The sequence below is a fragment of the Balaenoptera ricei genome, chromosome 15 (assembly GCF_028023285.1).
Source record: "Balaenoptera ricei isolate mBalRic1 chromosome 15, mBalRic1.hap2, whole genome shotgun sequence".
NCBI classification, from domain to species: Eukaryota; Metazoa; Chordata; class Mammalia; order Artiodactyla; family Balaenopteridae; genus Balaenoptera; species Balaenoptera ricei.
Genome location: NC_082653.1, coordinates 59,538,663 through 59,563,853, shown reverse-complemented (window position 1 = coordinate 59,563,853; position 25,191 = coordinate 59,538,663). Strand labels below are relative to the sequence as shown.

At 48.5% G+C, this 25,191-nt stretch overlaps 1 protein-coding gene across 6 annotated transcripts in view; it reads right to left on the bottom strand.

The window, feature by feature from the left end:
• Positions 1-20,711, bottom strand: part of LOC132349780 (MHC class II transactivator-like) — a 43,854-nt gene extending 23,143 nt beyond the window's left edge. For 4 of the 6 annotated variants that reach the window (XM_059898524.1, XM_059898525.1, XM_059898526.1 and 1 more), the window contains exons 1-3: positions 20,545-20,699; positions 2,596-2,742; positions 2,261-2,356 (exon numbers count right to left, since the gene is read on the bottom strand). In XM_059898524.1, the coding sequence (XP_059754507.1) occupies positions 2,261-2,356; positions 2,596-2,742; positions 20,545-20,596 (295 nt within the window). In that variant the 5' untranslated portion in view covers positions 20,597-20,699. Of the gene's footprint in view, positions 1-2,260; positions 2,357-2,595; positions 2,743-18,853; positions 18,980-20,544 lie in introns of those variants that run through there. The other 2 variants (XM_059898528.1, XM_059898529.1) reach the window with 2 other exon arrangements.
• Positions 20,712-25,191: the final 4,480 nt, after the last annotated feature.

The window sequence follows — 25,191 nt, the reverse complement described above, 5'->3', positions numbered from 1 at the left end:
TAATGAAGGAACACTGAAACTTCATGGGCTCTTAATCTAACTGAAGGGATGATATGTATGCACACAAATTTATCTATTGCTATAAAGTAGTGCAACACAGCTTAGTAGAGTTGTCTTGGGTTTGAGTTTAAATTCCAGTTCTACTCCCCAATTGCCCTACTAGCTGTACAATCTTGGGTCAGTTACTTAACCTCTCTGGGCCCCCATTTCCTCATCTGTGTAATGAGAATAAATAACACCTACAACCCAGGGATGGATGGTGAGGGTTAGAGGCTCTGCATTTAAAGCAATCAACACAGTAGCCAGTAAACAGTAGACACTCAATCAATGGTGGTTAATTATACGAAGTGGAACATGGCTTGGAGGCAACGGGAAGACAGTTATCATGGCAAGAGGAGAGAGTGTATAGTGGGATGGGGCAATCAGGGAGGGCTTCCCAGAGGAAGGGGTCCTGAAGCCAGACCTTGAAAGATGGGGTGGGTAGAGTCTGAGAGGTGAAAAGTGTAGGGCTTTCCGGGTAGTGGGGACAGAGTGAGGAGAGGTGTTTGGGAAACTCTTAGAAATAGGTGTCTTCAGTAAAAGTTTCATGTTGGGGAAAGTTAGGACTGGATTTTATAGGCCATGGGGAGCCATAAAAGGCTTCTGAGTGAGGAATGGAGTGAGGGCATAAATGGTGATAATGATGATGATGATGATAAATATAATGATGATGGTGTTGGTGGTAGAGGTGGGGTGGTACCTAACACTTATTGAATGCTTACTCTTTGCAAATTCCTGCTCTGAACACTTTATGCACAGAAACTTATTCAATCCTCACGGTCATCCCATGAGGCAGGTGTGATTATTATTCCCATTTTATACGTATGGAAGCCAATGTAATACTTCGGGGTGCCTCAGATGACTGCATGCCCAGGACCAGAGACTTGAGGAACAGACTTGGGTGAAGCTGCCTCCTCCACTTGCTCCCACTTCCTGTGTAGATGCTCCCACTTCCTGTGTAAATGCCCCTTTGTCCCTAAGGGGAAAAAGCCCCCAAATCCTAAGTGATTTGGGAAAAAGCCCAACTCATTCATTACTGCCTCCAGTTGTGAGGAAATGTGAATACTCTCAGCCCTAAACATTTCTGCTTCTCCCAAGTAAATTCCCAGGAAGGAAAGGAAGCAGGCAGGTTCTCAGTTCTGTCATCTTTGAGACACATACAGTCACTGCTCCTCTCCATCTGCTGCCCTTGTATGATGCTGGATTAACTATGTGTTGGGGAAAGTCTAGCCATCTTCATGCCAGACCTCCTAAGTGATGCGATTCTTGGGATGCCAGGAAAAGGGCCACTGAGAACATCTGTGCAGGTTGTTCACTGTACAGGGTGCCCAGCCAAAAGGGCAAATGGGGGCAGGAATCCAGCCTGCACTTTGATAGCCAAGCTGTTACATCTTAATGGGGGCTGCATCCTCTAGAAGAAGGGGCATCTTTTTCTAATTCAACAAAGCCTCTGTATGAGACAGTGGTGAACCTGGTAAGGAGGGATCCTTCACCCCCCACAAAAAACAACAGAAGCACCTCTCCCCAGAGAGTCCCAAAGAGTTCTGCCCTTGTCTGAAAACTGTAGGTCTTTTTAAAGCTGCAAACCAGCCTCTCAGCTTGAGCCTTACCAAACCGCCCCACTCTAGATACTTTCCTTCTTGTGGTGAAAAATAAAGACTTTGAATTTCAGACCTGCCCATTACTATCTCTAATGCAGCCTTGGGTAGATTCTTTATCTCTCTAAACCTCAATTTCCTCATCTGTAAAATGAAGATACTAACAGTATCTACTTCCTTTGTTTTTGTAAGGATTCAATGTGATAACACATGCACAGTGATTTGCAGGCTACAAGTGCCCCCCCAAAGGTAGTTATTACAAATACTAGAGTAGTTTAGCTTAGGAGCTGAGGAGAAAGGGAGGGAGGGGCGTATGATATGGGCTTTGTGGGAAGGAAAGAAGAGCAACAAATAGAAAAAAAGTATAGAAATGGAGGCAGAAGGTGGAGAAGTGAGATTTGTTTGCCTGGTGTTCATTAGTGAAGGGGTCTATTTCCCTACCTTTCTCCATCTCCCTTCTTTCCCCGATTCTCTGTCCTTTTAGCCCTCGCTCCCCATCCCCCCTTGCCCTGATTTCTGAGGGAGGACCTGGAGGCTCCTGGTGAATGGGTGAGATTAACAAAACAGATAAAAGAATCTTTTCCTTCAATTGTCCTTTTTCTAGGTTCATAATGCTTCCTTACCGATATTGGCATAAGCTTCCCTGGTCTCTTCATCACCTTCCATATCACACAACAGCCTGCTGAACTGTTCGCAGTTGATGGTGTCCGTGTCAGGTTCTGGGAGGAAAAGCCACTTGGATGAAGCAGGAAAGTTCTGGGAAGAGGGCTGGTGGGGAAGGAGGGAGAGGCAGGGCGGGCTGGGAGATGTTCCTGTTAGGAGCCAGCATGGCAGGGAGTTGGAGCTGTCCGTGGTGCTGACCGGAATTCCACAGCCAGGACTCCACCTGGCTGCCATCTCTACTGCAGGCAGAGGGGTGGGGAGGGACTTGGAAGGGGCCAGAGGGAGGAGAGCCCACCTGAGCAGAGCTCTATCTCTTCTTCTCCAGCCAGGTCCATCCGGTCATAGAGGTGGTAGAGCTGCAAAGGGTCAGCATTGCTGTTGAGAAGCTCCAGGTACCCGCCCTCTAGAGGTCCCAACTCCATGGTTGTGTGCTGTCCACTGCCTGGAAGGGAGACACACTCAGTTAGCTCATGGGGTGTTGGAAAGATGCAGGGAATTAACACCTACCACAGTCTCCAGCGGGGTCACTTGGTGAAGGCCAGTGTTGGCAGGAGCCAAAGAAAGTGAGCAAAGGTTCTCACTCGGCACCTCTTATGTGCTCAGGGCAGTGGGGCGAAGAAGCCCTATGTCCTTCCTCCACGGAACCTACAGTCACACTGGGAAGATGCCCATGATACAGAAAAGGGAACTGGAGAAGTGTAGATTCAAGACCTCTCATACCTGGGAGCCAGGAGACCTAAGTTCTGCTGCTGGCACTACCATGAATGATAACAGCTAAGATGTACAGAGCACCTACTATGTGCCAGACACATGGTCTAGCACATTTATTCCTCACATCAACAGCCATATGAGGTAGGTACAATTACTAACCTCATTTTACACATGAGTAAACTGAGGCTCGTAGAGGTGAAGTGACCTACATAAGGTAACCCAAGTCCAACCAAGATTTAGTTCGGGGCAATCTGATTCATGGACCTGCATTTAAGTGTTATGCTCTCCTGCCTTGGATGACCTCAAGCAAGTCTGTGCTCCTCTCCATGCTTCAGTTTCCTAATCTGTAAATTGAAAGAGTTGGGGCATATTTCCTCTAATATCTTTCATTATTAATTGTTGGAGGACATATCAGATACCTTAGGTTCTACTTCATTTAATTTTCAAAACAACCCTGGCTGTGTCCACACAAAAACTTGTATACAAATGTGCATAAAAGCATACTTCATAATTGCCAAAAAAATGGAAACAATTCAAATGGCCATCAATGGATAAATGGATAAACAAAATGTGGTATATCCATACAGTGGAATAGTACTCAGACATAAAAAGGAATAAAGTACTGATACATGCTTCAACATGGATGAAATTTGAAAACATCCTGATAAGTGAAAGAAGCCAGACACAAAGGCACATTTTGTATGATTCCATTTATATGAAATATACAGAACAGACAAATCTTTGGAGATAGAAAGTAAATTCGTAGTTGGCCACAGTGGAGGGAGAATTGTGGAGGGAAATGGGGAACAATTGCTAGTGGGTATGAGGTTTCTTCTGGGGGAATGATGAAGTGTTCTAAAGTTGGCTGAGGGTTGGTTGCACAACTGTGTGAATATACTAAAAAGGCCATTGAGTGGTACACTTTAAATGGGTGAATTGTCTGACATTAGAATTATATCCCAATAAAGCTGTTAAAACAAAACAAAACACTGGCACTGGGAGGTAGGCATTGTGGTCTCCCTTTTGCAGATGAGCAACGTGGGGCTCAGAGAGGCAAAGCAGCCCCCTGATGTGTGGCTCTTGCTGGTAGAGCCAGTGTGAAGCTTCATCTGCGTGGCTCCAATGACCCTGCCCTGCTCTCTAGTGCAGGGAGTCTATGATTCCATGGTCTGTTCATTTCCTATTGCTACTGCAACCAAGTACCACAAGCCTAGTAGCTTGAAGCAACTGAGTCTTATTCCCTCACAGTTCTGGAGGCCAGAAGTCTAAAATCAAGGTGCAGGCAGGGCCATGGTCCCTCTGGAGGCTCCAGGGGAGACTCCTTCCTGGCCTCTTCCACCTTTGGGAATTGATGGCATTCCTTGACTTGTGACCTTGTGGCCACATCACTCCATTCTCTGCCTTAGTGGTCACATCACCTCCTAATCTTCTGCCTTTCTCTTAAATGGACATTGATTTAGGGCCCACCCAGATAATCCAGGATATTAGTTCAAGATCCTTAACTTAATTACATCTGCAAAGACCTTTTTTTTCCCAAATAAGGTAGCATTCAAAGTTCCAGGGATTTGATGTGGACATATCTTTGGCGGGGTGGCACCATTCAACCTGCTATACTTGGGATGCAGATACATGCTGAAAAGAATCAAAAGAAGCTTCTTGGAGAAGAGAGCTGGCCAGAGGGTCCAAGACAGCCTTCTGAGTGCCCAGCCTGGGCCAGAATAAAATGAAACTGAAGCAGGGGAAGGTCGTGAGAAAACACACACGCACAACTTACCACCACCTCCCAGGTGCTTCTCCTTTCACTCATCAACAACTCTCGCTAGCTCTGGAGGGTCTCAACACAGACCCACATATCACGGGGAATGAACTTTCCAGTCCAACGAGAGGCCCTGGCCGGGGTGGACTGTTTATAATGGGTTGGGTGGGGGCTACAGGAACACAGACATAGCAGGCTTGCGTTAAAGGCCCAGCCAACCATGACTGGAGGAAGCAGAACTGAAAGATGGGGCCCCCGCCTCCCATTTCTTGGAGAGGGACCAAGGCTGGGAGGTGGGGGAAGGGTTCCACGTCTCCCAACAAGTTGTCCTGGGAGCCAGCGAAGCAATCTACTGTTCTCTCCAGGGTGGTGAGAGAAGACCTCCCTACCCCAAATCTTGCCTGCTGCCTGCCTCCCGTTTTTCAGTCTGTGGTCTTTATTGCGAGCCTACATTGTAGACATCTGCCTCTTTCTCCAGACTGTGACATCTGGTGACAACAGCTAGGGACTAACCCCAGCAATTCCATGAACGAAATGTGTGACTTTAGTCAAGTCACTCAAATTCTCAGTTTTCCCACAAGGTCAGCCAGGGACCTTCAAGCTCAATCTCCTTCATCCTACAGAGGAGAAGATGAGACCCTGAGAGGGGATGTACCTTGCCCGAGGCCCAGGAGTCTGCCGGTGGTGGAGCCTGCACCAGATCCCCTAGCACAAGACTCCCAGTCGACGCTCTTTCCTGCCAATCAGAATATATCCAGTCAAATAAGCACCCCCGTTTATCTAGGCTCAGAAATAGAGACCGGGTCCCATCACAGATGGGCAATGGAGGGAAGTACAGTGGGGAAGAGCCTGAAGAAGTCTAGCTTATTGACAAGCTCAGCTTCAAACATTGGACAGCATCACCAAATGTGATCAAATACCAGGGAAATACACCGACTGCAGAGAAAGAAGGCAACTCCTTTGAGCTTTTGGAGTCAAATTGCCTGACTCTGAAACCACTCCTATCTACCAACTCACCACAACCTGGGAATTTCATTTTTTACATCTCTTGAAGCCTCAGTTTCCTCATCTTTATTTATTTTTATTTTTATTTTTTGGCCACGTGCACGGCTTGCAGGATCTCAGTTCCCTGACCAGGGATCGAACCCAGGCCCCCTGCAGTGGAAGCGCAGAGTCTTAACCACTGGACCACCAGGGAATTCCCTCAGTTTCCTCATCTATAAAATGGGAATAATAATACTTGGTAGCTCATAAGGATTAGGTGAGTTAATTCATGTAGAGCCCTTAGGAAGGTGACCATCACTTAGTAAGTGCTTAATGAATGGAAGCATAGAACAGCATCCAACACACACTTGATGAGCACAACGTGGGTGACGGTCATTATTATTATTATTATTAATTCACCTCTTACCTCTGTGAGATTGATAAAGGGATCCTTTCTCTTCCATTCCTGCGTTACCACATTGTGAAGCCAAGCTTTCTGTTCTTTTGCATAAGGAGACCCCGCAACCTCCATAGGAACAAGCAAGCCCAGGAGCCAGCAGTGCAACCTGGAAAGTCTGCTCTCAGACACCCCCAACATACACCTCAGCACCTTCCTGCATCTCCAAGACAAAGCCTGCATCTTACACACTTCCTCTTGAATAGACAAAGATTTGCAGCTCACAACAGACTTCTGCCTTCAGCCCCCAATCTGAGCTCACAAAGAGCCCTAGGGAGAAGGTATGTGGAGTATTATGCCTATTTGACCAAGGAGGATACTCAGACACCTCGCTGAAATGACCTGTCCAAGGTCACCTGGTTGGAGAACTTGAGTTTGAATCCTGGCTGGGAGACCTTAGGCAAGTGACTTAACCTCTCTGAGTATCAGCTTTCCCACCACTAGACTGGGATAATGATACTTACCTTGTGGGACCATCAAAAGGCCAAGAAGCGCTCTGCGTGGTGTGCCAGGCACACAGGAGGCCCACGGTCAAAGGAAGTCCATTATATTGGGAGCCTGAGAATCTAGGCTTGCAGTTTAGAGCTCCCCGAAGTGCCATAGCGCCTCCCATTCATGCCAAAATCAACTTGGCCTGGGACCTCCCGGGGTTCCCACAACCATGTTTCCTGTGTCTCTAGATGCTTAGGAAGTGCTTCAAAGCCTCCTAACTGGACTCTTTCCTCCTCCTGCAATTCCAGAGCAGGCTGGCGGCAGAGAGCCCTGACCACCTCACTGCAGAGGAGCGAGTCCCTGTCAGCTGCCCCAGCACAGGCCAGATCCTACAGCCGAGGAGACCTTGAGTGCAAGAACCCTTCCTCTAGCTCACCTACCCCTGGGCTCCAGCATGTGGCAGCCTCTCTCCATCAGTAGGACTGATGGTGCCTAGCTAGAATTCATAGGTGCCCTCTGAATGCCAGGCACCAAACGGCATGATTTATAGACATTATCTCGTTTAGCTGAACTCACACATTAGCTATTTGTATTTCCATTTCTCAGATGAAGAAACAGGCTCAAAGAGAAGAGTAATGAGCTGGGACCTGAAGCAGCTGCCTGGCACCGAGGCTCAGCTTCTTCCAGGCTCTGGCCCCCTGGCCACCCTGGGGAGGTGCCTGCGCCCGGAGCAAGGAGGCGTGGGTGGCAAGACCAGTCCTCCTTCTGAGGAGCTGTATGGGGTGCAGCAGAGGAGTGGGCTGTGCCTTCCTGGTAAATGGGCAGTATTTTTAGAAGGTTCTCTTTGGACCCGCCCTTCCCCCTGGGCCACCACCTTCCACATCCAACTTGAGAAAAAGTTCCTAATCCTTTTGCCACCGAAAGTCTCTTTTGGGGTTTGTTTCCATCCCCATTTCATACTACACCGCAGGTTTTGAAAGCACATACACACCAAAATCGTTTTTGAAATAAAGGTTCATTCCTCTCTCCCCTGAGGGAAATCAAGTATTACCAGAATGTTCTAGCTCAGACCCTGATATTCAGTTTCTGCAGCTTTCTGTGCTCCGTCTCTGCTGGGGAGAGTCTTTTGTGTCTGGGGTTGTGCTGGATGCTCTCTATTTATTATCTTGTTTCAATTGTCACAGTAGTTCTGGGAGATTGGTATTATTGTACACATTGTACAGATGATGGCAATGAGGTTAGGCTGAGTTATCAGCTGCTTTCTTCCCAGAGAGGGGGGTGTATCCTCGAAGGTCTGAGGAGGCATTGAGAGGGAGAAGGGGACTCCTTTGCTACCCCCAAGCCTTCAGCACTGCTCTGCACTGTGATGAAAGAGCATGAGAAGAAATAACTTCCCTACTTGTTGACTGTGATCTCCTCCTGAGGAAGGAATGGAAAATCTCTGAACCATGTGTCTAGAGACATGGGTTTGAGTTCCAGCTCTGCCTTTGATCTTGAATACCATTCTCTACCCTTCCGAGCCTTAGTTTCACCAACTGGCTGTGGGAGCCCACCCAGATGAGGTATTTGGGGATTCTAGATTCCTCATTGCCTATCGGCTTTCCCCCCTGCCTTTCCCCCAAGGCCCCCTAACACCACTCTGCTCCCCAACTTCATGACAAGCTGCTTCCACAGGCCACATGGTGGCCAGAAGCCAGGAGCCCAGGGTTACTTATCTACCACAACCAGCCCCCAGTCAGCATCTCTGTGGATCAGACAAGTTCCTCTTTTCTTCTTGCACCCTGTAGCCCTCCAGATAAACTCAACAAGACACCTTGCACTTTTTTTCTCTCCAAACCTGTAAAACAATGATTTACTGAGCATCCCCTATAAGAAAGTCACTGGGCTCAGTTCTCCGGGGGCCCTAGAGAGGTTTAAAACATAGCCCCTGACAAGAAGCTTGCAGTGTAGACCCAGATGATATTTTAGAAAAGAGACAAAATGTGATGATAATGGTACAGTGGTTAAGAGTGTGAACTCTGGGTTCAAATTACAGTTCCACACTAACTGTTAGACCTCAGGTAAGTTATTCAGCCTCTCTGAGTTGTGGAATCTATTGCCTTTAGGTGGCATAGTGTCGATCTCAGTAGGTTGTTATGACTTGCCTAAAGTGACATATCCAAGAAGTGCTACTAAGATGTAAGTTCCAAAATGAAAGCAGCAAGGTGTCACTTGCCACCGTACAACTGGCAAAAATTAGAAAGCTGGGCAACGCCAAGGGGTTGGTGGGAGTGGATGTTTGTGGCCACCTGCAGAACAACCTGGCACCACTTAGAATATCTAAGGATGCAGAGATCCTACAACCCAGTGATTCAATTCTTGGGTATATATATATCAAAGAAATGCTCCCACAGCTCCACAAGGACACCCATCAGAAGTTGCTCACTGCTGTGCTATTTGTGGTGACCAGGAGCTGGAGGCCACCTGGGTGTCTATTGCTAGGGGAAGGACAGTACAAAGTAGCTGCTGCGATCTGTAGAGGATGATGCAATAATTAGAAGCAACAGACCAAATGAACATGGAGGTGGATCTTAATAACATAGTACAGGAACTTCCCTGGCAGTCCAGTGGTTAGGACTCTGCCTTCCAGTGCAGGGGGTGTGGATACAATCCCTGGTTGGGGAGCTGGGATCCCACATGCCTCGTGGCCAAAAAGCCAAAACATAAAACAGAAGCAATATTGTAACAAATTCAATAAAGATGTTAAAAATGCCACATCAAAAAAAAAATCTTAAAAAAATAAATAACATAGTACAGAGTGAAAAAGAAGCAGAATGAGCTCTGATAACCCAATTCTAGACGTGCAGAGTGACATACAGGCACATAAAAAAAGCAACACGTATTTAAGAAGAACACATGCAAACAAAAGGATACACCCTGAGTGCATTTGAATGGGTGCCCAGAAAGAAGAAAGAGAAAGGGGGAAAGGGAAATTAATTAAGAGAGATGCCTCATGTGGACCAAAGATCATAGTGTACTGCGAATTGAGATATGAAGTTAACTGAAGATTGAAAGGCTCCTGAAGTTAAAAAGAAACAAAACAAAACAAAATCAAAAAGGATGGAAGCCTCAAGGGGCTTCTGTGTTTCTGTGGCTCACCAAAAAAGGCCTGACACCTGTAGACGCTCAAAAAGGAAGAAAACTGCACTCTTGCCACCCTGTAGACTGTCCAGGGATGGGGGGATTTGGGCCCAGGAGCCCCCAGACCTGGGGGAGGAGATGAGAACGTGCAGGACTTGGAGATGAACAGGGAAAGGTGGGCACCATCTGTAGAGGAAGAAGCCCTAGCACTTCGGTCCCCTTTGCTGGTCCAGTATGGGCAACCCAGGAAAATGAGACAGAGAGGACTTCCGGAAACTGCTGGTCTCACTCAAGACTTTCACTTCCTGGAGAGGCTTGTGGAGGTCACAAGAGACAGAGTAGAAACTAAGGTATGTGGCAATGCTGAGGGGCAATGGGGCTGCAAGGCAGCTGGAGGTTCTAGTCACTTCTCCTCCAGGAGGGGAGATTGGAAGGTGTGTGTGTGTGTGTGTGTGTGTGTGTGTGTGTGTCTCCTATTACATCTTCCAATGTAATAGGAGCCAGCAGACCCAACAAGGAGAGGTCTTGAAATATTGTAATCGGGCGACTTGGGTGCCTGACTCTGACCTCAGGCTCCTCCTCTGCACCAAAGGGGGGCTTGGCTTGGCGTACGGATTCAAAATGAAGGGTGACTCAGGCCTATAGGCCTAGGTGTTTTGTTTCCCAAGACAATTTGTGTGTGTATACGTGTGTCTTAATTACCATCGCAATGTCTCCATATAGAATATACAATTAATCGTTGCCAAAGACCCCACTACTCCCTATTGCATTCTGCTGGGTCCCATTGGGCACAGTTACGGCCCATTAGGCATTTGGGTTTGCAACCGTTGGCCTGCAGGCCTCCTAAGGTCACGTCTATCTCTGATCTGCTGGAAAGATGATGGCTTGGGATGGATGGGTGATTGGGGCAGGGAAAGGCAGAACTGAATTCTGTCCTGCCCCATGGTGGCATTGGGATGCACATGAGGGTGTCTTCCAACAGAAAGGGTTGGAGGGGACTGGCCCTGAGTGCCCGAACTGGCCAGTTCCACAAAGGAAGGAGCAGGAAGCATAGGAATTGTGGTATCTGGGGTGCTGGGTGTGTTTCCCCAGCTCTGGCACCAGCTCAGACTGAAAAGGGATTAGGAAATAAGCTGTCTGGGAACCACAGGGCACAAAGTTATTCCCCACTGGACCTAGCCTGCTGCCCCACCTCGCCCTCCTCAGCTCCAGCCCCTCAAGGATCTTGGCTCCCCAGCCTCTCTGGGCTGAGACTAGCCTGTGCCAGGATAAAGGGGTCTCAGAGCAGGAAAGCTGGAAATGGAAGCAAGATTGGCTCCACTCCTGGCCACAGAGCTTCTCAGCAGTTGGAGTGAGGGCAGAGGAAGTGGACTGATGCAGCTATGGACCGCTGAGTTTACAACAGACTGGTGAGACACGATCCACACAGGGAGTCATGAGACCTGAGATCTGCGCCCTGCTCTGCACCCGACAGGCTATGTGACCCTGGGCGAGCCCCTTTCCCTCTCTGGTCCCCAGTGGCCTCATCTGTTAAATAAGAATGTCATGCTAGAACAGCGGCTTTCAAATGAAATTGTACAAGGAGCCCAAATCCCAGAACAGGTGATAATGGACCTATTCAATTAAAGGGGATGAGGGTGAGGTTGCGGGGGGCCGGGGGGAAGGCAGAACCCACCCCTCCCCAAAAGGGGCTGCACAGAAGACAATAAAAAAGACAACTCCAGATGACAGTTTAGGCCTTGGCCACCAGATGCTCTCTGATTTGACAATTTCAAAAAATGTAGTAGATTCTGTGGTGTGCTACAGTCCCTTAAGGACCAGCTGCTAGAGGGCAACTGGCTCACAGGTCACAGCTCAACCTCTCTGGGGGGACTTCCCTGGTGGTCCAGTGGTTAAGACTCTGCGCTTGCACTGCAGGGGGCGTGGGTTCGATCCCCGGTGGGGTCACTAAGATTCTGCATGCCGCGCTGTGTGGCCGAAAAAACAAACAAACAAACAAACAAAAACAACTCAACCTCTCTGGGAATAGCCCAAAGTCACACCCTTTTCCAGTCACTGTACCCACATGCAGTGATTGCTGCCTGCAGGCGTGCAAAGGTCTGGTCTGGGAGTCTCAGTTTGGGATAACCCTGGCCGCCCCAGCTTCAGCCCTCCCCACGGGATCGGCTGAGACCTCTGTCGTGACTGTATCGCAGCCCAACTCCTCCCTCTGCCCAATGCTGCTTCCTCCCTTTCCCCCGGGGCCCTCTCCCCAACCTGGAGACCTCTCCCCAGTAAACGTCCCGTGTGCAAAGCTCCATCTCTGAGTCTGCTTCCTGGGGAACCCCACGTGAGACAAGTTGGTTCTGTTTTTCCTCAGGTAGGGCCTGGAAATCATACAGAAGCCCACAGAAGACCCCACGGAGGCCACCTCTGAGCCCTTGGGCAAGCCACCTATCTTCTCTGGACTCCCTGGAGGACACCCATCTCATCACAACTTGGAAAATCTTGGAACTCAAACAAGACAAGCTCGGCTGCTGCGTGTAGTGCCTGTAAATGGCACAGTTACCGGGGCTGAGGAGCCTGAGGGCCCTGGGGGGAGGGGGAGGGGGGGGAGGGCGGAGACAGCTGTAAGAGCTGCAGCCAGGGGAGGACGGGGCCCCAGTGCTTGACCAGAACGCAAGCCTCCCCGACCTCCCTCCGCGGGGCCTTCCCTCTGCAAGCCCCACCCTTCCCAGCTGCGGTCAGTGAGCCGAAAAGGAGTCCAACAAGTTTTTCCTGGAAGAAAACCTGAGCTGGGTGCTGGAGTGGGGAATGAGGAGAATGTGGCTGCAGTTAGCAAAGCCAGGCTCCCAGCTCCAGTGCTAACCCCCAACTTGGCCTAACGTGGCACCTAAGCCTGCGGCAGGCCCTTGGCTCGGTGCTGGAGACTCCGAGGTAAATAAATCACGTGCCAGCCCTGCCTGCCAATATCTGATGACAGTTACCAAGCTTGGCCGTGAATCAAAATTGCCTGAAGTGGGTGCTAAACACACGGCAGCCGGACCTCACCCGCTGAGGTTCTGACCGTAAGTCTGGGGTGGGGTCCAGAAATCTGTATTTTTACATGAGCATCGCCCTTGGGCACCCCCTCCTCCAACACACTCACATACACACACTTGCCTTGCGGTGACTGAGAGCTAAGGTAGGTTTTATTTCCAAGGCAGCCTGAGTTTCCACTTGCCGAGAAGACATTGCCTCTCAGTTTGCATGGCTCTATGGCTTTTCCTTCTTCCAAGGGAACCTTCCAGGCCCTGCATTTCTACCACCTTTCTACTTCTCCCCAGCTGGAAACCCCAAGACTCTGCGCTTAGGTTAGGTTGGTCCCCAATTCCTATATTTTTCCTTCCAAAAGTCCCTCAGCAGCCATCCCCTTGACCTAGTAGCCCCATCCCCCGAGCCTAGATTGTTACAAGAGCTACTAGGTCTTTCCGCTAATCCAGAGTCTTCCAAACTTCAAACATTCGCCTGCCTCCTTTACAGTTTTTTTGGTCATATCTGCATACCACCTGTTGTATAATTTACCTAAGCATTTTCCGTAAATTAACTTGAAAAAAACCCAAACATATTTATTTTAAAAGAAAATTTTCTAGAATTGAAAGCAGGGATGCAAATAAATACTTGTACACAAATGTTTGTAGCAGCACTATTCACGAAAGACAAAAGATGGAAACAACCCAAGTGTCCACTGACAGATGAATGGATAAAGAAAATGTAGTCCATTCACACACTGGAATATTATTCAGCCATAAAAAGGAATGAAGACCAGAGCCTCCCATCAAGCCTCTTAGATAGCCTCAACCACCAGAGGGCAGACAGCAGAAGCAAGAAAAACTATAATCCTGCAGCCTGTGGAACAAAAACCACATTCACAGAAAGATAGACAAGATGAAAAGGCAGAGGGCTATGTACCAGATGAAGGAACAAGATAAAACCCCAGAAAAACAACTAAATGAAGTGGAGATAGGCAACCTTCCAGAAAAAGACTTCAGAATAATGAGAGTGAAGATGATCCAGGACCTCGGAATAAGAATGGAGGCAAAGATCGAGAAGATGCAAGAAATGTTTAACAAAGACCTAGAAGAATTAAAGAACAAACAAACAGAGATGAACAATACAATAACTGAAATGAAAACTACACTAGAAGGAATCAATAGCAGAATAACTGAGGCAGAAGAACGGATAAGTGACCTGGAAGACAGAATGGTGGAATTCACTGCTGCGGAACAGACTAAAGAAAAAAGAATGAAAAGAAATGAAGACAGCCTAAGAGACCTCTGGGACAACATTAAATGCAACAACATTCGCATTATAGGGGTCCCAGAAGGAGAAGAGAGAGAGAAAGGACCAGAGAAAATATTTGAAGAGATTATAATCGAAAACTTCCCTAACATGGGAAAGGAAATAGCCACCCAAGTCCAGGAAGTGCAGAGAGTCCCAGGCAGGATAAACCCAAGGAGAAACACGCCGGGACACGTAGTAATCAAAGTGGCAAAAATTAAAGACAAAGAAAAATTATTGAAAGCAGCAAGGGAAAAATGACAAATAACATACAAGGGAACTCCCGTAAGGATAACAGCTGATTTCTCAGCAGAAACTCTACAAGCCAGAAGGGAGTGGCATGATATACTTAAGGTGATGAAAGGGAAGAACCTACAACCAAGATTACTCTACCCGGCAAGGATCTCATTCAGATTCGATGGAGAAATCAAAAGCTTTACAGACAAGCAAAAGCTAAGAGAATTCAGCACCACCAAACCAGCTCTACAACAAATGCTAAAGGAACTTCTCTAAGTGGGAAACACAAGAGAAGAAAAGGACCTACAAAAACAAACCCAAAACAATTAAGAAAATGGTCATAGGAACATACATATTGATAATCACCTTAAACGTGAATGGATTAAATGCTCCAACCAAAAGACACAGGCTTGCTGAATGGATACAAAGACAAGACCCATATATATGCTGTCTACAAGAGACCCACTTCAGACCTAGGGACACATACAGACTGAAAGTGAGGGGATGGAAAAGATATTCCATGCAAATGGAAATCAAAAGAAAGCTGGAGTAGCTATATTCATATCAGATAAAATAGACTTTAAAATAAAGAATGTTACAAGAGACAAGGAAGGACACTACATAATGATCAAGGGATCAATCCAAGAAGAAGATATAACAATTATAAATATATATGCACCCAACATAGGAGCACCTCAATACATAAGGCAACTGCTAACAGCTATAAAAGAAGAAATCAACAGTAACACAATAATAGTGGGGGACTTTAACACCTCACTTACACCAATGGACAGATCATCCAAAATGAAAATAAATAAGGAAACACAAGCTTTAAATGACACAATAGACCAGATAGATTTAATTGATATTTATAGGACATTCCATCCAAAAACAGCAGATTACACATTCTTCTCAAGTGCGCATGGAACATCCTCCATGATAGATCACATCTTGGGTCACAAATCAAGCCTCAGTAAATTTAAGAAAATCGAAATCATATCAAGCATCTTTTCTGACCACAACGCTATGAGATTAGAAATCAATTACAGTGAAAAAAACGTAAAAAACACAAACACATGGAGGCTAAACAATACGTTACTAAATAACCAAGAGATCACTGAAGAAATCAAAGAGGAAATAAAAAAATACCTAGAGACAAATGACAATGAACACACGATGATCCAAAACCTATGGGATGCAGCAAAAGCAGTTCTAAGAGGGAAGTTTATAGCTATACAAGCCTACCTAAAGAAACAAGAAAAATCTCAAGTAAACAATCTAACCTTACACCTAAAGGAACTAGAGAAAGAAGAACAAACAAAACCCAAAGTTAGCAGAAGGAAAGAAATCATAAAGATCAGAGCAGAAATAAATGAAATAGAAACAAAGAAAACAATAGCAAAGATCAATAAAACTAAAAGCTGGTTCTTTGAGAAGATAAACAAAATTGATAAGCCATTAGCCAGACTCATCAAGAAAAAGAGGGAGAGGACTCAAATCAATAAAGTTAGAAGTGAAAATGGAGAAGTTACAACAGACACCGCAGAAATACAAAACATCCTAAGAGACTATTACAAGCAACTCTATGCCAATAAAATGGACAACCTGGAAGAAATGGACAAATTCTTAGAAAGGTATAACCTTCCAAGACTGAACCAGGAAGAAACAGAAAATATGAACAGACCAATCACAAGTAATGAAATTGAAACTGTGATTAAAAATCTTCCAACAAACAGAAGTCCAGGACCAGATGGCTTCACAGGTGAATTCTATCAAACATTTAGAGAAGAGCTAACACCCATCCTTCTCAAACTCTTCCAAAAAATTGCAGAGGAAGGAACACTCCCAAACTCATTCTATGAGGCCACCATCACCCTGATACCAAAACCAGACAAAGATACTACAAAAAAAGAAAATTACAGACCAATATCACTGATGAATATAGATGCAAAAATCCTCAACAAAACACTGGCAAACAGAATCCAACAACACTTTAAAAAAAAAAAAAAAAAAAGGAATGAAGTTCTGACACATGCTACAACATGGTTGAACCTTGAAGATTATGCTAAGTGAAAAAAGCCAGACACAAAAGAACAAATGTTGTATAATTCCACTTATATGAGTCACCTAGAGTGGTCAAACTCATAGAAACAGAAAGTAGAAGGGTGGCTGCCAGGGGCTGGGGGCAAGGGGAGAATGGGGAGTTAGTGCTTAATGGGGACAGAGTTTCAGCTTGGACCATGAAAAAGTTTGCGAGATGGATGGTGGTGATGGTTGCACAACATCGTGAATGTACTTAATGCTATTGAATTGTACACTTAAAAATGATTACCTTGCTAAATTTTAGGTTTAAAAAAGATGAAAACTTTCTATCACTACCTTGCATGAAAAAAAACCCCAAAAACAAAAACTGCAGTCTCACTTGCCATTGAAAGCAAAACAATGTTATCAAATTAATGTCAGCTGCCCTCCCACTTTGTTAAAAAGAAACATTAGTATTAGAGTGCTAACACGCCTACTCACAAAAAAAGGAGGATTAAAAGAGAATCAGAAAAGCACCAATGTCCTCCCTATGAGAACCAGTGTCAACCAAGGCTTCTCTGAGAATTGTCCTTGGACCACGGATCATGTATGTGCCAAAGTCTTTGGAAACACACGGACGTGTGCCCAATGACGACCTCTCAGATCTTTCTATACGATCCCTCTAGAATCTGTAAGGGTTACACCGGGCACATGTGTATTCTTTGGTGGTTTTTGCAAAGTGCTTTTGTGTAGGTCAGGAAATCATCAAGAAAGCCCTCGTGTCTTATCTTATAGATGCCCCTCGGGAGGGGAAGTCAGTTACTCAGGGTGACTGATGCCAAGTCTGAAAGCTAAGTACATAAGCTTTACCCTCTCCCTCAGGCCACTTCCCTGATTGCCCAAGACTGACCCCAGGCCTTGGAGCAGGGTCCCTGTGTTAATTTTCTGATTTTACTCTCCACAAGGTACTAGATGCCAGGTCCCTGCCATCAGACAGACTTTGCTGTATCAACAAGTCTCCCTCTGACTATGCAGGACCCGCCCTGTATTTGTGGAGGCTCACACCTCCGCCCAGGTAATGGATGGGCTCTCAGGGGACCTGGTTTCAAATCCTGATTCCGCTAATAACTTGGCTCTGTGGACTTTGACAAAACCTCCTAGGAAATCCCCAGAGGTTTTGTAACATGGAGTAGGTACCGGGGTTGGACCTCAGTGCCTTTCAATGTATGTATGACCTCTGGACCTCTGAGATAGGAATCACATACACACACACAACCCATAGCCAGTTAACCTGCCATTGGGAGCACCACCCCAGGCCCAGCCAATGGGATCTGGGGGCGGGGGCTGGGAACCTGCACTCTAAACAGCCTTCTGGGTGATTCCCACGTGTGGGAAGCCTGGGACCCCCTGGCTTCGTCGTCTCTGAGGACCCTTCCACTCCATATTCTGGGATCTTGGAGACCAGGTCCTTGCCTAAGGCAGGCTGGGATTTGGAAAGTGATGATTTGCTGGGGTCTCATCTTCTCCCCTTTCAGCTCCACCAGGCCCTAGAGCAAGAAGCACTAATTTCCTTAACCTTCTGATTGGCTGGGAATGGTATTTCTTTTTTGGGGGGGGGAGTGGCACATAGATGGAAGACTTCCTGCCAAATTTAGGAACTCCTGGCCGCAATTGGAGGTGGGGCACTTATGTCCCCTCCCATGTGTCACCTAGGGTGGAGAGAGATGCTGTGGGACTCAAGGGAGAACTGCGGGTTTTAAGAGTCCCAGACAGAGCTAGACATGGTGGCTCCAATTCTGACATTCTGGGACCCCGGAGAGCCCCACCCCAATCCCTTTCCGGGGGCCCTTAGTTTCTCTCCTTAGAGGATGTGGCTCAGGACCCCAACTTGTGGTAGAAATGCCGACGGTCAAACACAGTCCAGGAAAGCCCCTGCCCCCCAAGATGGTAAAAGAGAAGTGAGGATGTCTCCAATCCGACGTTTAAATGTCTCCCCATAGCCCTCCCTGCGCTGGGGACCCCACCAAGAGGGCCGGGTACCCAGACTCCAGAGTCAGAGCGGGAACGTGATTCAAGAGGGAAACTGAGGCTCAGAGAAGGGCAGCCCCGGTCCTAGGTCCCCCGGTAGAAGAAAAGCCTGTGTCTCCCTCCGCGCGCCCCTCCGCGCTTCTTCAGATTCTAGGACGCGCAGGGAGACTGTCTACCGAGAGTCTGGCCACACCGCGTCCCCGCTCTGCGTGCTCCTTCTGTGCCCCAATCTCTCTGCAGACGCGGCCGCTCCCACCGGCTCTCCCCGCCGCCTCCCCTGGGCCCCGGTGCTCTGGGCAAAGTAGCCCAGCTCCGGGTTCGCCGCTCCCAGTCCCTGCGTGGAATCCATCAGGGATGCTGGAAACGAGGAGTTTCTAGGGTGTGCACTCTGCGCATTGCCTTCCTCCTCCTCCCAGCCTTGCTGTGTGATCTCAGGCAAGTAGCTACCACTCTCTGAACCTCTGTTCCCAGCCCCACTACAGGGGCTGCTAAGGGGATTTTGTTTACCTTCCGCTGTTCCCTGGACTCCCGCGCGCTGCCAGTGGCTTCTCCCTCCCGCCAGGTCTGAGGCTGCAGCGAGCAAGAGAACTTGGGGCGAGCAGTCGCCTGGCCACCCCACCTCCACCCACTGTGGCTGCCCTTTTTCTCTTTCACTTTCTCTCTGCACCAAGGGGCTTGGGCCAACCCAAGCTGGGGAGTAAGCAGGCACCCGAGCCGCCCCCTGCTGCGCCCGCCACGTGCTTTCTCAGAAGCGCCTAGGCCACCGCCCCCCCCCCCCCCGCCCCACTCCCTGGAGCGGCTAATCAGCTCCTAAAAATGGCCAGTGCCCAGCTTTGGAGGAGGCAGCCTGCCCGTAGGCATATGATATACAAGCCCTGGTTTGCAGCGAGCTCATCCACACCCCTGTCTGGCCCTCAATTTCCCTCCACCTCAGCCCCACCTTGAAGCTGGCAAACCACCCCTGCAGGGCACAGGGGTTTGCTCGCTGAGCCATTCATTCCTGGGAAGCCGGATGCCCTTGGGAGGAAGAGAAAATTCCTCAAGGAACTTTCCTGGCTGGAAATTCAGCCCTGGCAACCCTGAGTTCCCATCACCACATACCTCCTGGCCGCTTTCCTCCCACCCTTCCTCTTCCAGAGGTCCTGGACCCCTGCTCCATCCACCCTGAGACCTTGGGGAGGTCACCTCCCTTCCCAGGCTTGGATTTCCTCATCTGGTATTGAGGAAGGGGTGGGTCAAGGTGACTTCTGACCTCTCTTTCTCCCTGGAAAACTCCCCCAACAAGCTCTGGCTGCAACCAACAGAGCTGGCAAACTTGTCATCAATCTGCAGGTTCAGAGGAAGTCTCACATTTGAGCAGCGTCTGAGAAGAGGAGTCCTGCAGTCTCAACCACACTAATAACGGGCTCCTATGTGTGTCTTCAGATCCTACAATGCACCAGGCACTGTGCTAGACCCTTTGATTCCTCACCTTTGTCTTGTAATAAGAGTTTCCCCCTATTCCCATTTAACAGCCCAGGAAAACAGACTCAGAGTAGGTTGGGGACTTGTTCAGTGTCACTTCACAGCCAGGCAACAGTGCAGCTGCGATTCAAACCTGCCGTGCTGCCTTCAGAGCTGGTACCAGATGTCTGTGCTATGCTGTCTCTCATCATCTGTCCCCTGTCCCCCATTTTTTCCCCAAAACACCGTTTGGAAACTGGGGAGAGGGCAGCATTGGTCCAGGTGACTGTATTGCCCACCAGCTGGGGCTCAACATCTAGACCAAGGGGCTGACTCTGGCTTTGGTTTCCCTGCTTCCCGGGGATGGGGTGGATCTGGCAGGGGTTCCACCCTTCAAGGGCGCGCCCCTCAGTGTTTACCTGTCAGAGAGAGGACCTTGTGGTTGGCCTAGCCAGGTCGTGAATGCTGAGAGCTAACGACACGCCCACTGAAAGTCAGCTCTTTAGTACCCTTCAGGCTGATAAAGCCCTCTTACATTCCAGGCATCTGGGCAGACCGAATGTCCCTCAGTAGAAGGAAATGGCAAACCACCTCACTTCTTCCAAAAGCCCCAGCAGGACAAAGACCCCTCTCGCCACCCTCACACCCCAGTTCAGAGCAATGTCTCTGATAATTTGGGACGGTGGGACGAGCTGAGACCTCACCCTAAATCAAGAAGCGTTCTCAGCCCCAGCGTCCCCCACCCGCCTTTTTACCTTGTGGCTCTGGCAGGTAGGACCCGGCGGGGCGTGTAGCCAGGCAACGCATGGTGTGAGAAACAGAGTGAGGCAGCAGCTCCCGGACTCTGGCAGCCCCTCCTGTTGCCCTCAGCCCGCCCAACGATGCCTTCAGATGCCCAGCTCAGAATCAGGCAGCCTCATCTCTGACCAGTCTCCCTACAGAAGTCTGGAGCCCGCCAAGAACTAAGTAAACATGCAAAGGAAGCCAGTAAGGGACCAGCAGAAAATTCTCACCCTACCAGGTGGTCTGAGCTGTCAGATTTTTCGCATCTAGACATGCTCTAATTTGCCCATGCTCCCTTAAACACAGACGTGCGCCTGATGTTAATTTCAGTTCCTTGTTGTGGACCAAATCCGGTGACCGACTTCAGAAGGTTAGGAGTTGTCTATTGGAGGGTCTTCAACACGCTGACATTCTGAAATAACGGCGACCACAGTGGAGCCACGCTGGTGCCAGCTGCCAATATCTGCCATCCTCTGCAGGATGGGGCCGCGGTCAGAGCCCCACAAATGCCTCAAGACAAGCTGAACTAGCTTCCAGCAAACTCCTGAGATTCCACTCCCATCCACCATCCCACCCCCACACCAAATTGCCCTGAATTTCCCTGGAGAACACGAGTGGTCCATTCATCATTTTTATTCTAAGAACATTGGACTAAAACATAAATTACACATAAAAAAGTCTTACCCCCAAATATGGTATCCTTATAGCCGCATGGTTTGGGGGTACTGCGTAGATGTGGCGGAGAGACTGTCAGTCTCACGCAGGGAGAAAGTTAGCGCCTTTTTAACTCTCTGCCCAGGCTGCTGGAAAGCTTGAGAAGAAAGTCTCAGTCTGGGGCTAAGGAGTTTTTAACACCTCTTCTAATGCATGATCAACCCATTTCACAGAGAGCAGCCCCCAGCCTCAAGCCTTCGGTAGACATCAGTGTCTGGCTAGAACGGAATAACATTATTCTGCTCTCCTGTTTCATAGTTACCTTCTATGTGTGGCATTCTTTTTCATTTATGGTGGACATAAACTTTCCTTGGGAAATAAAGGTGAATACAAAATGTGAGTAGTTTGGGAAAAAAAAAAAACTGTCGAGCCAAGGATAGTGTAGGTGGTGAAAAGAAATCATGAGGGTGGTACCGAAATGAATGACGATTGGGAAACAATGACTTCAGCGCCTCAAGCATTTTTACAGAAAGAACACTGGATTGGGAGTCTGAAGCGCTATGGTCTAGCCCCCGTGGTTATTAGCGGATGGGTGACCTTGGACCCCTCACTTCCTTTGTGTGGGCCTCAGTTTCTCCATGTGTGAAGTGGGGATAATGATGCTTATATTTGTATGGTGATTATTTTTGAAGCAGTTGCTGCTGTCAGAAGTCCCAGGGGGGTAAGTGGGCACACAAATAAGAAAGCTGAGAGTCAATTTGAAACAGTCTTGCTTAGTTAGGTTAACAAAATAGACATGATGAATATGAGAAGTCCCAAGATGTCTCATCTTCCTCTGACCTGATGTGCCCGGGGAGAGAGGCACACCTGGCCATTCAGTGAGGCCAACTTCCTGTCCTCAGAGGGAGCCAGCTCTGATGGCCATGGCCAAGGCAACTCTGAATCAGCTTCGTGGCAGGGCCGAGCTTGGAATGAGAGTCCCCTGGGCCTGGGGTGCACCTGCTTGGATGCTCTCATCTCTCACCTGGACCACAGCAGCAGTCTGCTACCTGGTCTCTCCATGTCCTCCTTCACCTGCCCCCGCCCCAGACCCACACTCCACAAGACCTAAATCTGGTCATGCCGGCGTCAACACAGGTTTCTGAGCAGGGTGACCACGTGCTAGCCGGTGTTTTAAATGATGGTAGAGGCCGTAAATCGGCACCAAGAGGGCCTCGTATATGGAGACCAGGGAGGAGTGCCATGGTGCCCTGCCAGGAGCCGATGGGGGTCTGAATTCCAGCAGAGGCAGTGGAGGTGAGGAGAGGGGTTGCTGAGTTGGAGTGACAGGCCCCCAGGACTGAGTGGGCAGGACTAAGAGGGAGCAGAGGGGTTCAGCCAACCCCAGGGTTTCTTCCTATTAAAGCATCCTGCGTGCTTGCTGATGCTCCTCTTCAAAACCCCCCTAGAGGTGGTGACCATTCTCCAGAGCCCAGGATAAAGCCAGTTCCCTTCTGACTGAGGGCCCCTCTCAGTGCTGTGGAGGCAAGCCTTGCCCTGGGCACCCACATTTCTTTGTCTCAAGTCAGGATCCAGCATGACAAAGCTACAGTCAGAAGCATTGTTAAAGTTACCAGTCTGGGGTCCCCTGCCAAGTACCAGGGAGAGGAGATGGGGGAACTTGGTCTTACAGGTAGGATTCCTGAAAGCTTGCCACCCCTTGCTGCAGCTGGGCCCTACCTATGTACTTCTGCTCAAGCAGGGTCCCCCACCCTCCCCCCAACCCCAGGACCACCCTCCTGCCTCCTCCCATCGGGCTGTAGTTTAGCCATCCTTCAAGGCCCAAGTTCCCACCTTCATCACCTTTCCAGCTTACAACAACCTCCTGCCCTACTCATTTTTAGCAAACTTGCTGCCACGGATTTGGCAATACATCGTGAACTTCCTATTTCATGAGTATACCCCCTGCTGCCTCTGATTAGGTCACAAGGTCCTTAATGTCTGTCTTACTGTGTTTGATTTTCTTATTTAAAAGACACAGGACTCCAAGATTGGTTGAGCGAATGCATGGCGTTTGGATTTGAATGATCAAGGCAGATAAGTTCCAAATGGATGGAGAGTCCTCCCTTACTAGGTTTTAAGTGTCTTTTCTTATGTTTGTTTGTGACCCCCCCCCCCTCATTTCTGGCAGGTGCTAAGTAAATGCTTAAGGCGGAGAGAAGAAAGGAGGTGAGAAAGAAAGGAAAAGAGATCGGTGGAGAGGTGGGTGAATAGAAAGAAAAAAACTGGTATGTAGGCAAATTAGGCAGGTAGGAAGGTGTATGAGAATGTAGGCCTGTCCGTGGGCAAAGGTACAAGTGGATTAGTAGGTAGGAAAGCAGGTAAATAAGCTGATACATAAATATACAGGCAGTCAGATAAATGAAAGATTGATAAATTGATAAGTAGATAGAAGTAGATAGTAGATGTAAGTTGTTGAATTGATAAGTAGATATTAGTAGGTGGTTAAGTAGACCAGGTAGTTTGAGGGTAGGCAGGTAGGTGGATGGGCAGGTAGGTGGAGAGACCAATAAATGGTAAGTAAGAACACAGGTGAGCTGTTCAAGGTAACAACAAAGAACAGAAACAGTCCCTGGTTGAGTCAGGTGCCAGACTTGGAGCCAAGCTGAGTACAGAACAGGCCACTGGTCAGCCTGGGAAAACCCATGTGGACGTGCCAACTTCCGGTGCAGGTGCTTCTACTTCTGCGGCTCCTGGGAGTGAAAGTGAAGTAGGTCTGACTAGCTGGGAAGCTACTCAAGGTGAAAAAACAAGTGGTCCTTGCCAACACATCTCCTTCCAGGAGTCCACGGAGGCTCCCTGATCAGGGATCAGAGCAGGAACAGGTTTTGGGAAAGGAAGGTGTCAGAGGAAGGGAGGGCGCGGCCTCCCTCCCCTCTGAGTCCTGGCTCTGGTGACTCTCATCCTAAGAACCAAATGGGGAAGGAAGCGGGAGGAGGAGCTTAGCAGCCTGGGGTGTGTCCCTCCCTTTCCAATAAATCAGGCAACATCCTAGAAGGAGCCTTTGTTCTGTGGTTCCTAGAACGGAGTCTTCATGGGCAAAAGTACCACATCGTGAAGACATAGAGCGACAAACCAGCAAAGGAAAGCCGAAGAAAACAATAATATATAAAACCATAGCAGGGGCGTCCTACAGCCTCCGAGAAAGCTCACCCCAAAAGCACCGCTGTGCCTCCCCATTCACAAACCAGAGGTCGGCTGGGTCTGACCTTGCCCCCAGTCATCCTTCTGTGCCCCTTGGGTCTGTGGTTACCCCAAATGCCACCCTCGAGGCTGACGAGTCAGAACGAGCTTTCCTCTTGCCAGAAATGCATGTGCCTTATTTTGGATGATGTCACTGAATTCTCAGAATAGCCACTCTGGATGCTAGTATCACCTCCATTTTACGGATGTGGAAACTGAGGCCCAGAAGAGTCCCAGGAAGGGCTCACTGTCATAGCCTTTGGAATCAGGGAGTCACAGCTGGCATGGAGGCCACAGCCCATGTGCTTAACTAATGTGCCAACTTGAGGGTGGGGGGCACCTTGGCCCATTTCTCAGATGCACACAGCACCAAGCACTCAGCACTGGAGTAGCTGTCTAGATATGACATGAGGCCCCCAATGAGACTGCAGACTCAAACCCCTGGTTTATCTTCCCCCTGTCCAATATTCCTGGAGTTATCTGTCTAATGCCAAGAACCGCCTTGGATAGTTTACCAGCTTCCATCTCATTTAACCCTCACTATAACCCTGGGAGGTTTATATCATCACTCCCATTTTAGAGATGAAGAAACCGAGGGTCAGAGTGGTTCAGGCGTGTGGCCAAGGTTACACAGTTTGTAAGCAGCAGCAGAGCATGGCCTCAGAACCAGAGCTGTCCAGCTTCCAGCCTGGTTCTTTTTCCGTCACTGCCATCCAATATCTCTCTTCTCTGGCCTCTGATTG